We start from the raw sequence: 12,947 nt of genomic DNA on the forward strand, positions 1-12,947 counted from the left end.
TGACAGTTTCTTTTGTTGCGCAGCTTTTTAGTTTAATGTAACCATTTGTGTGTATGTGTTTTCCTATTGAGCCTTCAGAGGTATTTGCCCCTTTCCTTGAAGAATTTAATCATGGAAACATAAGATCCTTACCAAATATACCCAATAAAAATAATTGACTAGTAAGATAAATGTATTTCATAGTATTTGGAATACTCACAAATTTCAAAGTAACAAAGGACGAAGGATTTTTAACCAACTACATCTATGATAGATCTATTATACAAAAGATTTTTGTTTTGAAAGATTGATCTTGTGAAGTTAAACAGTCATGTCTATTTTGCATTTATGAACACTAACTGATGTTGAAGGAGCTTAGAGGTATTTTGTGTTATCAGCTAAACAGTTCTGAATGTTTATCATCTACTTTTGATAATATATTTCTATGTGCCTACTTTATAAATTCCATCCTGCAGATTTCTTGCTCTAATTGACCAATGTTTAAAATCTGAAGGACTGAAGATCCCCAAACTGCTGAATACTTTTATTGCTTCACCAAATCAATAAATTTATCTGTGACCTATTATATATGATATCTTAGGTTTTGAATGACCAACTGACTAAAAAGTGTACAGAGCTGAACAGCATGCTTCAGACTGTTAAAATGGAAAATGCCAGAATCATTGCTGACCATCAAGCAATTTTGCAGGTATTAACAGTAGTCAATTTCTTAGAGTCAGCAGGAATGCTCATTTGCTTATCACTTGATAAGGAAATGTACATGATCAACTGAATAAATAAAATATTTTAACAATTCTAAGAAATCTCGATTATTTTTTAATTAGTGTTTTTTATCAGGTAGTTATCTGGTCTTACACATGCTGCTTTATTAATGTTTTTCTTCTTAAATATCTCTACTGTAGGAAAAGTAAGTTACCTGTCCCATTACTTATAGAATCATGGAAAACACTTAAGACTTACCCTAAATAAAACACTTGCCTTTTCCCCAAACACCCATGCTTTTCCATTTTGCTTCTATCATTACCTCTCCTGAGAGTGGCCTTCAACTATTTAGAATTCTGTTCTGTTTAAGACTTTTTGACTTTCTGTTCTGTGTAAGACTCTCTTTCTTCAAGAAACTTGATCACTCCAACCAGAAGAAATCAATTTTCTCTTTCAACCTCTACTTTAGCACACTAAGTTTACCATAATAATAGTAGCTCTCATTTTTTTTAGTATTCTTACTATATACCAAGAATTATGCTAAGGATTTTATGTATGTTGCTTTCGTTAACCCTAGTGGCCATTATATAAAGGGATGTTATTTTCATTTTATGGATAAGAAAAAGTGAAGAAAAAAAGAAAAAGAAAAAGTGAGTTCACAGAAGTTAATCAACTGCTCCACAATCACCCAGCTAGTAAGGGGCAGAGCTGGATTTATTTTATTTTTTTTTAAGATTCATTTATTTATGATTACAAGAACTGGGGTATAGGCCAGAGGTGCGGGAGGTGAGAGGATTCACCAGAGACGGTGGGGAACAGAATAGGCAGACTGATCAAAGTACTCTGCTGAGGGGAGCAGCAGGTGAGACAGGAGAGTTCTGCTGCGCCATGTGGGTAGCTCCCTGGCCAGGGGTCGAACTTGCACTGCAGAGGCTGCGGACAGCTTTACAGTGCTGCGCTCAACCCCTTGTGCTACCAGGGAGACCCCAGAGCTGGATTTAAACCTAGGTCTGACTCCAAATTAATTTTTAATCACTATGCTACGTTGCTTTTCTATTCTGTATTCTATCGTAGTAATTAATGTGCAGGGCCATTTTCTATATTACATTGTGAGCTTCCTTTAAGAAGCAAGGACATTAATTTATATATCTTCATTATTGCTTATAGTGCTAATAAGTAAGCATGTTTTGAATATAATTGGTACTCGATAAATATTTTTTGTTAATTCAGCAAACATCTATTGTTTACTTCATGCAGGTACGATGCTAGGTATAAATAGAATTATAGTGGTGAACAAAACAAAATCCCTACTTTCATGGAACTTACAACTTAGTAGACTGAATATATACACTGTCAAATATAGACACTGTCAAAAATATTTGAAAACTTTGAGAGTATACACAAGTGAAATTTTGATATGACTACTTCCTTTGCAATCAAGTATTGCTAAGATAATGTTTTAAAATCCTTTTATGCAACTTATGCATCTTATGCACCTTCACATGCAATCTTATACAACTTCTATCAGCATGTGACATAACCATTAATATGTACATACTTGCAAAAGGTTTAGAAATTATAGGTAGCATGTGTATGTAAAATTATGTTTTGATAATTCCAAAGTGGTGAGCCAGAGAAAATAAATTTTGCAAAACAGTTTATTAGTACTTCTAGTATAACAGTATTGGAGTACAATTTTAGATATTCTCAAAAAGAATTCACACCAGCTTATTAAACATGATAGTCCCTGGTGAGATAATTTGGAGGGGGGCAGAGATAGAGGTTGAAGGGTCTTTCACTTTCTATACATTAATACAGTTTTACTTTTTAAAACAAAGTATGTATAATATTGAAATTTTAAAGTACAAAAAATATTCTTAATTTATATCTTTCCTCAATCTGCTGAGTCAACAGGAAGGGCCCCCTATAATTTATATCTTTAAAAACATGCTCGTGTTAGGAGTTTTGCAGTATGCTAGGTCAATCATGCATTAGGCTGTTGACTAGTAGATCTGTAAAACGATAGAATTGTGGTCATTTCAGGGCGGGGGCAGAGAAAGCTGGGCAAAAGTAAAATTTGTCTTTTGTAAGCAAATTCAACATTTTTGACCAGTTATGTTAAATGGTACCCTGTTGAATGACTTTCCGGCATCTCAACTTTTAATATTTTTAACGCTCAGGTAGAACAAAAAATGATGACTCAGACATTTCAAGAACAAAACTTACTACTGGATGCAGCCCATGCCAGTATCACAAAAGAGTTACAGATGGTTCAGAATGAGAAAACCCAACTCCAAGCACATCTGTAAGTAAAACGTGGACAATTTCTCACACATCTTTTATTCTTGCATTTGTACGTCTTATCATTTTTTAATAATTTTTTTATTTATATCTTTTACATCATTGTGTATTCCCCATAAAATTCCCACCACCAATTCACCCATGAGCCATCACCATAATCCCTGTTTTGACTCCTTAATGAAAATGTTTAATTCTGTATTTGCAAGGGCAGACTTGAGAGCCTTGCCTTACTTGAGACTCTACCCTCAAGTAACTAGTTATGTTTAGAACATTTTAGCAACAGCTCTCAGTCAAAAGAGATGTTTTATAACAACATTTATTCTGTCTGTTGAAGTACAGTTACTTAGCTTTTATATATCTCTGTTCTCTTCCTACAGGGACCATTTAACCCTTGAACATAACCAGTCTATCCAAAAAGCACAGGATGCCGAGAAGAAGACAGCTGTGCAAAAAGAGCTACTAGAGTTAACTATTGCAAGGTTGCGAGGTGAATTGAATGCATCAATGCAAGAGAAGAAATCTCTGCTAGAGGAGAAAGAAAAACTTCAGAAAGAGGTAGGTGGAAGGAGAACTATGTTGCCTCCTGATTGTGGTGGTGATCTTGTTTTAAAATTACATTTTAAATGCAAAAGACAAGAAATTACAACCCAGATGCAGTTTTTCTGAGTTGCCCACAAAAAATGTTTTAAGTGACTAGTCTTAATCATTTAGTATATCTTAAAATAGTCCATGTCAAATAGTATGCCCTTGCACAACATTAGTGAATATAAATAACACATCCTTATGTTAGTTAAGGGATCAGATTTTAAAAATTAATTTCCACTGGATGAGTGGGACAATGGAAATTAAAGGGGAACAGCCTTATCTTCCTAGTTAGGAGAGAACCAGCAGTATGACGTGCAGACGTGTCTTTCTAATTTCAGGGCTTTTTATGAAGTCTGCTCTGCCTCAGAGACTCCCTGAGTGACCCCTTTTCTGAGAGGATGTGCTATCTCTGCAGTGTAGGTATTAATTGACATGCAGGGTATGTCTGCTATAGAAAAGCCTGTCAGCTGCTTTGAAACTGATCCATTTCTTTTTTTCCCTCTTGGGCAGGTTAACAAAGCAGAGAAAGAAATAGCACAAGAAAAATGCAATCTGGAAAAGGAATTGGCTAAAAACAAGGTATTCTACATTTTATTTGTTACTATTTCACTGTATTTTATTTTCTTCTGTATTGCTGCCTGCTGCATCAGTTTATCTTAATGTGATAGATATATTTTATTGAATAGCAAGATTTGAGATTAAAGAAGCCATGAAGCTAAAGTCAGTCACTGCAGCATAAAACTGCTGTTGCCAGTTCAGCATCTGGTGTCAGCCACTGAATCATCACTGCCTCTGGCCCTAGTGTTCACCAGATAGTTTAGCTAGGAAATCCCATGAGAGTAAACTAATGTACCTGTGGGAGGCAAAGGGATGATTGCTGACAATGCTGTTTTTAATAAAAAACTAACCTCCTAAGTACCTATTAGCACCTGCTACTTTTATCTGCAAGTACCTTTTTTCTTGGTTCTAAAAAGATAGCATGACCAGAGAAACAGTTCTTACTAAAATAAAAGGTAATCTTTAAAACATTGGCATTTTTATTTCAACATTTGAAGATATAAAGATTATGTATCGCTGTCATCTAGAGAATATTTCAGGGAGAATTAGCCTACCCCAGACAATAAATACAGTAACATTTGTCAACATAGTTTCCAAAGCTTCACTATGGCTTCTGGCTTAACTGCATAGCTTTTATATTACTGTAACTATATGAATTTTTAAGAATTGGGGGTAAAAGAAATACTAAATTCTGAATTTGAGCTTAAGTACCATTCACCACATTGGCCAGTGTCCTCTGTGATTTAGTTATACATATCTGGTGATTTTTAAAATAATACACTCTAAAAATCCTTGAATGAAACTGACTTCCTATGGCAATGATTTTTGCTGGTGATAATTTGGACACAAGTATGTTTGTTTTTAACTTAGAGTATTGGTGGATACTAATAAATTTGTTAGTGATTTTTGCTTAAAAATGGTAATGTTACATGGTTGTGAATATGTCTATTATTCAAACATAGCTTGTTCTTTTGCTTATTGATTTCATTTGTCTTAATGTAGTCTTAGTTAAGTTGAAGAGGTCGAAAGATACTTGCTCATTAAAGAAATTGTATTAGACTCTATGATAGAGCTCTGTTTTTTCAGTCTAAATTAATATTTTTAATGCATATTCTTTGCAAAGTTGTTTTTATGTCAAATTTATTGAATTATGATTTACATAAGGTAAAATTTCCCTTTTTTAGTGTACTGTTCTGAGATTTGACAATCATCTACCACCACAATAAAAATATACATTTCTGTCATCCCAGAATGTTCACTAGTCCCCTTTTGTAATTAACATTTTCTTCCACCCTTTTCCCCTGGCAATCACTAATCTTTTTTTGATACATCTAGGTTATATAATTTCCAGAATATCCTATAAATGGAGTCATATAACCATGTAACATTTCACATTCTGGTTTCTACTAATATTTTTGTATATATTTAAGATAGTAATCTAGTTTCATTATTTTGCTGTCCAGTTCTCTCAACACCATTTCCTGAAGAGACTTTCCTTTCTTTGTTATAAGTTCTTTGATCCATTGTTGTAATTTATTGTCCATATATGTTTGGGTCTGAATTCTAGATTGGTCTGTGTATCAGTTTCCCCCCCAATACCATATCATTTTAATCATTGTAACTTTGAAATATTGTTTGAAGTCAGGGAACTTGAGCTCTTCTACTTTTGTTCTTTTTTTTCTCAGGATTGTTTGGCTATTTGAGGTTTTTTGTGTTTACATACAAGTTTTAGTACTTTTTTTCAGTTATATATCCACCAGGAATGATGTTGGGATTTTGATAAAGATTATATTGAATCTCAATATTGCTTTAGGTAAAATGGCCATTTTAATAGTTTTAGTTCTTCTGAACCTTTGAGCATAGACTATCTTAGAATATCTTTCCATTTCTTTGTGTCTTCTTCAGTCTCTTTTTGTGTTCTCAGTGTACAAGTCTTTCAATTTCATGATTAAATTTTCACATAGGTATTTCATTCTTTTTCTACAGTTATAAATGGTATTGTTTTCTTATCTCCTATTTCTGTATATTGCTTTATTAGCCAGCAGCTTCACTGTATTTGTTCATTATTTTTAATAATTTTTGGTGGAGTATTTATGGGTTGTTATGTATAATATAATGTAATCCAAAAATAGCAACACTTTCATTTTTTTCCTTTCCAATTTCGATATTTTCTTGCATAATCATTCTAAGACTTTACTGTCATGTTACATAATAGTGGTGAGAGTGGACATTATCTTGCTCCTAACCTTAGCAGAAAAGTCTTCAGTTTTTCACTATTGCATTTGATAATAGCTATGGATTTGTCATATATGGCTTTTATTCTGTTTAGGCATGCTCCTGCTATGCATATTTTATTGAGAGTTTTTATTGTAAATGAATGGTAGTTTTTTTCAAATGGTTTTTCTCTATTGAAATGATTATATAGCTTTTAAGCTTCATGTTGATGTGATAGATCATTTTGATTGATTTGCATATATGTTGACCTATCTTTGCATAGCTAGAATAAATCCTACTTTATCATAGTGTATGATCTTTTACATCTGTTGTTGAATTTGGTTTCCTAATATTTTCTTAAATTTTTGCATCTATGTTTATCAGAAATATTGGTCTATAATTTTCTTACTGTGTATGTGATATCTGTTTTTTGCTCTCAGGTTAATGCTGAACTTGTAGAACAATACAAAGTGGATGGGTATTACATCTTAAAATATTTGGTAGAATTCACAGTGAAATCATCTGGTTCTAGTCTTTGGATCTTCGGGAAGTTCTTGATTAATTTTTCCATTTCTTATAATTCGCATGTTGAGATTTTCTATTTCATCATGATTATTCAGTCTTAGAAGGTTGTACATTTGTCAGGACTTACCAATTTCTTTTAAGTAGTCCAGTATATTGGCATGTAGATGTTCATAGTAGTCTTTATGATCTTTTGTATTTCTATAGTATTCGTTGTAACTTCTCTTTCATTTCTGATTTTTGAGTTGTTTCTGTTTTTCTTACTTAGTCTAGCTAAAGGTGTTCAATTTCATTTTTTTGTGCTTTTTTTCCCCCCCCAAATACTTAGCTTTTAGTGTGAACTCATAGTCATTTTGGTTTTTGTTTATTCCTACTCAGATTTTTAATATTTCCTCTATATTATTATATTGTCTCTGGGCTTTTTTCATCTTTTTCTTATTCCATTATATGTAAAATTAGATTGTTTGAGATTTTTCTTTTCTTTTTTTTTTTTTTTGAGATAAATCTGTATTGCTATAAACTTTGAGTACTGCTGATGCTGCATCTCAAAGATTTTTGTATGTAGTATTTTCATTGTCATTTGTCTCAAGTATTTTTTCATTTCTTTTGATTTCTTTAATGCCTCAATAGTTATTTAGTAGCATGTTGTTTCATCTCCACATATTTATTTCTCTAGCTTTCACCTTGTTGTTGATTTCTAACTTAATACCATTGTGGTATAACACTGGAAACCATGTTTTGTATGATTTCATCCTATAAATTTATTGAGATCTGTATTGTGCCCCAACATATCTATCATTAAGAGTGTTCTATGTATACTTGAGAAGAAAGAGTGTTAATGCTGCTCAGATAGAAGATTCTGTACATATTATCGCCCTATGGTCCAACGTGTCATAAAAGATCAATATTTCCTTGTTGATTTTATGCCTGGAAGTCTCTATTGTTATTAATAGGATGATAGAGTCCCCTATTATGTTGTCATCAATGTTACTCTGTAGATCTATTAGTATAAACATTATATATTTTAATGTTGCTATATTGGGTACATATATGTTAGAGACTGTTATATCCTGATGGATTTACCCTTTTATCATTATATGATGTCCATTGTCATCTCTTAGTACTGTCTTTGTTTTAGTCTACTTTGTCTGATAGGAGTATAGTTGGCCAAGCTACCTTTTCATATCTATTTGCATGTAATCCTTATTTATTTTTAATTTTATATTTTTTTACATCATTTTTCATTTTTGCACAATGTATGCATTTTCATCTTGGTTATAGTTCCCATACAATTCCCACCCCCCTTATTTTGACCATAATCCCTCCTACCCCCCCCCCCCTGTAGTGTCTCTCTGGTTTATAGTTGTTTGTTGATTTTGATTTTTACTTTATTATAATTAGTCTTTTTCTTGGTCCCTTATTTAGGTCTTCTAAATTCCTGCTATGAGTGAGATCATCCGGTATTTTTCTTTTCTTTCTGGCTTATTTCACCGAGCATGAACTCTTCCAGCTCCATCCATGCTGCTGCAGATTACATGAGTTTATCTTTTTGATTGCTGAGTAATATTCCATTGTGTATACCACATCTTCTTGATCCAGTCATCTATTTTTGGGCATTTGGGTTGTCTCCATAGCTGACCTATTGTAAATAGTGCTGCTAAAACATAGGGGTGCAGGTGCCCTTTTGAATTAATGTTTCTGTGTCCTTTGGGTAAATACCTAGGAATGGAAATGCTGGATCATATGGAAGCTCCATGTTGAGCAGGTTGAGGAATCTCCACACAGCTTTCCATAGTGGTTGGACCAGTTTGCACTCCCACCAGCAGTGCAGGAAGTTCCTTTTTCTCCACATTCTTGCCAACATTTGTTGTTGCTAGTTTTTTTCATATGTGCCATTCTCACTGGTATAAGATGGAATCTCATTTATGTTTTGATTTGCATTTCTCTGATTACAAGTGAAGCTGAACATTTTTTCATATGCCTGTTGGCCATTTTCATTTCCTCTTTGGAGTTCCTTTTTAGCTCTTTTGCCCAATTTTTTGACTGGATTTTTTTTTTTGTTTTTGTTGAGACTCCTCAGCTCTTTGTAGATTTTTGTGCTCAGTCCTTTATCATTAATGTTGTGTGCAAAAATTTTCTCCCAGTTGGTGGGGTTTCTCTTTGTTTTGGTTACTGTCTCTTTTGCTGTACAGAAGCTCTTTAGTTTTATGTAGTCCCAGCTGTTTATCTTTGTCTTCGCTATCACTGCTTTGGGTGAGAGTCTTTAAAGATGTTACTGAGGTGTGTGTCATGTAGTGTTTCGCCTATATTTCCTTCTATATATGTTATAGTTTCAGGTCTTATGTCTAGTTCTTTAATCCATTTTGAGTTGATTTTTGTGCATGGTGTGAGGTAGTAGTCAAGCTTCATTCTTTTGTGTGTAGCGACCCAGTTTTCCCAGCACCATTCATTGAACAAACTTTCTTTGCTCCATTGCATATTCTTTGCTACTTTGTCAAAAATTATTTAACTGTAAATCTGTGGGTTTATTTCTGGATTTTCTATATGGTTCCATTGATCCATGTGTCTATTCTTGTTCCAATACCATGCAGTTTTGATTATTATGGCTTTGTCATATAGTTTGAAATATGGGAGTGTGATGCCTCCATTCCCTTCTTTTTTTTTTTTTTTTTTTCAGGAGAGCTTTGGCTATATGGGGTTTTTGGTGGCTCCATATGAATTTCATCAATATTTGCTCTATTTCTTTGAAGAATGTCATTGAAATTTTTATTGGAATAGCATTGAATCTGCAAATTGCTTTTGGTAGAATGGCCATTTTGATAATGTTAATTCTTCCAATCCATGAGAAGGGATGTCTTTCCATTTCTTTGTGTCTTCTTCTATTTCTTTTAACAGTGTTTTATAGTTTTATTTGTCCTTTACCTCTTTTGTTAGATTTATTCCCAAATATTTGATTTTTTTAGTTTTAGTAATAAAAGGGATGGTTTTCTTGATTTCTTCTTCTTCAGATTTATTGTTTGTGTATAGGAAGGCTACTGATTTTTGTGTGTTGATTTTGTATCCTGCCACTTTACTGATTGATTAATTAGTTTTTCTGTGGAGTTTTTGGAGTTCTCTATGTATATAATATCATCTGCGAATAGTGATAGTTTGACTTTTCCTTCCTTATTTGGATTCCTTGAATGTCTTTCTCTTATGCTCTGGCTAGGACTTCCAGTATTATATTAAAAAGCAGTGGTGGGAGCAGACAGCCTTGTCTTGTTCCAGACCTTAATGGAAATGCTTTCAGCTTTTCACCATTGAGAATGATATTGGCTATGGGCTTGTCATATGTGGCCTTTATGATGTTGAGTAATATTCCTTGTATCCCGAGAATTTCAAGGGCCTTCATCATAAATGGGTGTTGTACTTTGTCAAAAGCTTTCTCAGCATCTATTGATATTATCATATGGTTTTTGTATTTCTTTTAGTTGATGTATTGGATTACATTGATTTTCGGATATTGAACCATCCTTGTGTCCCTGTAATAAATCTTACTTGGTTGTGGTGAGTTATCTTATGGATACATTGTAGGATTCTAATAGCTAAATTTTTATTGAGGATTTTTGCATCAGTGTTCATTAGAGAGATTGGCCTGTAGGTTTTTTTTTGTGTGTGTTGTCCTTGTTCGGTTTTGGTATTAGTGTAATATTGGCTTCATAGAACATATTTGATATTATACCTTCCTTCTCAATTTTTTGAAAGAGTTTGTGAAGGACAGGCACTCAATCGTTTCTGAATGTTTGGTAGAATTCATTTGTAAATCCATCAGGTCCTGGGCTTTTGTTTTGAGGGAGGCTTTTGATTACCATTTCAATTTCACTGCTTGTAATTGGTCTGTTTAGGTGTTCTATTTCTTCTTTATCTACCTTTGGGTGATTGTAGAGTTGTAGGAATTTGTCCATCTCTTCTAGATTGTTGAGCTTGTTTGCATATAACTGTTTCATAGTAGTTTGTGATTATTCTTTTGATTTCTGCTGTGTCTGTTGTGATTTCTCCTCTTTCATTTGTGATCCTATTTATTTGTGCTTTCTCTCATTTTTCCTTTGTGAGCCTGGTTAGGGGGTTGTCTATTTTTTTGAAGAACCAACTTTTGGTTTCGTCAATTTTTTGGATTGATTTTTTAGTTTCTATTTCATTGATTTCTGCTTTGATTTTTATTATTTCCTTTCTTCTGCTGGTTTTGGGGTTTTTTTTTGTTGTTTTTCTAGTTCTTTGAGATGTGAGATTAGGTTGTTTCTTTGAGTTCTTTCTTGTTTCTTGATGTGAGCCTGTATTGCTATATATTTTCGTCTTATTACTGCTTTTGCTGCGTCCCATACATTTAGGAAATTGGTGTCCTCCTTGTCATTCAACTCAAAGTATTTTTTAATTTCTTTTTTCATCTCTTCATTACTCCAGTGGTCTTCCAGTAGAGTGGGTTTCAGTCTCCATGAGGTGGGAGGGTTCCTTGCCTTCTTTCTATGGTTTATTTCTAGTTTGATGCCTTCATGGTCAGAGAAGATGGTTGGTATGATTTCAATCTTGGTGTATCTGTTGATGTTGGTCTTGTGTCCCAGTATGTGATCAATTCTGGAGAATGATCCGTGTGCACTTTTTTTTTTTTTTTAAATAGAGGCATGTTTTTATTTATTTATTTATTTATTTATTTTGTTTTGTTTGTTTGTTTATACATGCACTGGGTACAGTCAGAAGCGCGGGAGGGTGAGAGAATTCACCAGAGCCAGAGCGGGGAGCAGAGCAGGCAGAAGGACCGAAGTACACTGCTGAGGGGAGCAGCGGGCGGCAGGAGAGGTCTGTGCACCATGCGGGACCCGCCTCCGGTGGTGGCCGGGGAGCAGCCGTGGATTGAACCCGCGCTGCAGAGGCTGCGGGCAGCTTCGCAACCCAGCGTTCAACCGCTGCGCCACCAGGGAGGCCCTCTTTTTAACTTTTTGAGCTTGAAATCTGTTTTATCTGATATAAGTATAACTGTTCCTGCCTTCTTTTTTGGTCCATTTGCTTGTAGGATTGTTTTCCATCCTCTTACTGTCAGTCTGTTTTTATCTTTTGTAGTTAAGCGAGTTTCCTGGAGACAGCAAAAGATTGGATTTTGTTTCTTAATCCAGCCTGCGACTCTGTCTTTTTATTGAAGAGTTTATTCAGTTTCATTTAGAGTTAATATTGATATGTTAGCGTCTGTATTTGCCATTTTGTTTGTCTTTTCTTTGGTCTTATTTATTTAATTTTTTTTTTTTTTTTTGTCTTGTTTCATTCTCTGTTGGTTCTGGCTTTAGGACTCCTTGTATTATTTTTTGGAGTGGGGGTCTAGCCATAATGAAATTCCAGAGTTTCTGTTTGTCTGGGAAGGTCCTTATTCTTTCTTCATGGACAGAAAGCTTTGTGGGATAGAGTATTCTTGGTTGGCATTTGCTGTCTTGGAGTCTGTTGACTTTGTCCCTCCACTCTCTCCTTGCCCGTCGTGTTACTTTGGAGAAGTCTGATGTCAGCCTGATTGGTTTTCCTTTGTATGTTATCTGTTTCTTCCCTCTTGTCAGCTTCATTATTTTTCCCTTGTCTTAGATTCTTGGGATCTATGTGTCTTGCTGTATTTTTCATCATGGAAGTTTGGTGTTCTTGTTTCTTGTATGTCTATTTTCAGCTCCTTCATGTTTGGGAAGTTCTCTTCAATTATTTCCTTGAATATTTTCTCTGTTCCTATGTCTCTCTCCTCTCCTGGGATTCCTATAACTCTTATATTTCCTTTCCTCATGGAGTCAGATAGTTCCTAAAGTCTTTCTTCATTCTTTTTTCTTCATTCTTCTCTTTCCTTTTCTGTTTTGGTTCTTTTTATTTCTTTGTCTTCGAGAGTACTTATTCGTTCTTCCATTTCATCTATTCTGCTTTCACTGCTTTTCCCAGAGGTCTTTAGCTCCTCCATTAATCCTTTGATGTCCTGCATTTCTTTCACTTCCCTCTTTAGGGACTCAATTTCATTCTTCTGATCATTGATTATTTTTCCCTTATCATTGTTTTCCTTAATGACT

At 34.2% G+C, this 12,947-nt stretch overlaps 1 protein-coding gene across 3 annotated transcripts in view; it reads left to right on the forward strand.

Moving 5' to 3' along the window:
- The window catches only part of CCDC150 (coiled-coil domain containing 150), a 46,844-nt gene that overhangs the window by 20,989 nt on the left and 12,908 nt on the right, over positions 1-12,947 (forward strand). For all 3 annotated transcript variants that reach the window (XM_054699961.1, XM_054699959.1, XM_054699960.1), the window contains exons 10-13: positions 581-688; positions 2,883-3,007; positions 3,381-3,558; positions 4,099-4,167. In XM_054699961.1, the coding sequence (XP_054555936.1) occupies positions 581-688; positions 2,883-3,007; positions 3,381-3,558; positions 4,099-4,167 (480 nt within the window). The remainder of the gene's footprint in view (positions 1-580; positions 689-2,882; positions 3,008-3,380; positions 3,559-4,098; positions 4,168-12,947) is intronic.

This window comes from Talpa occidentalis, unplaced genomic scaffold (genome assembly GCF_014898055.3).
Source record: "Talpa occidentalis isolate TD23 unplaced genomic scaffold, MPIMG_talOcc4v2.1 talOcc4.3, whole genome shotgun sequence".
NCBI lineage: Eukaryota > Metazoa > Chordata > Mammalia > Eulipotyphla > Talpidae > Talpa > Talpa occidentalis.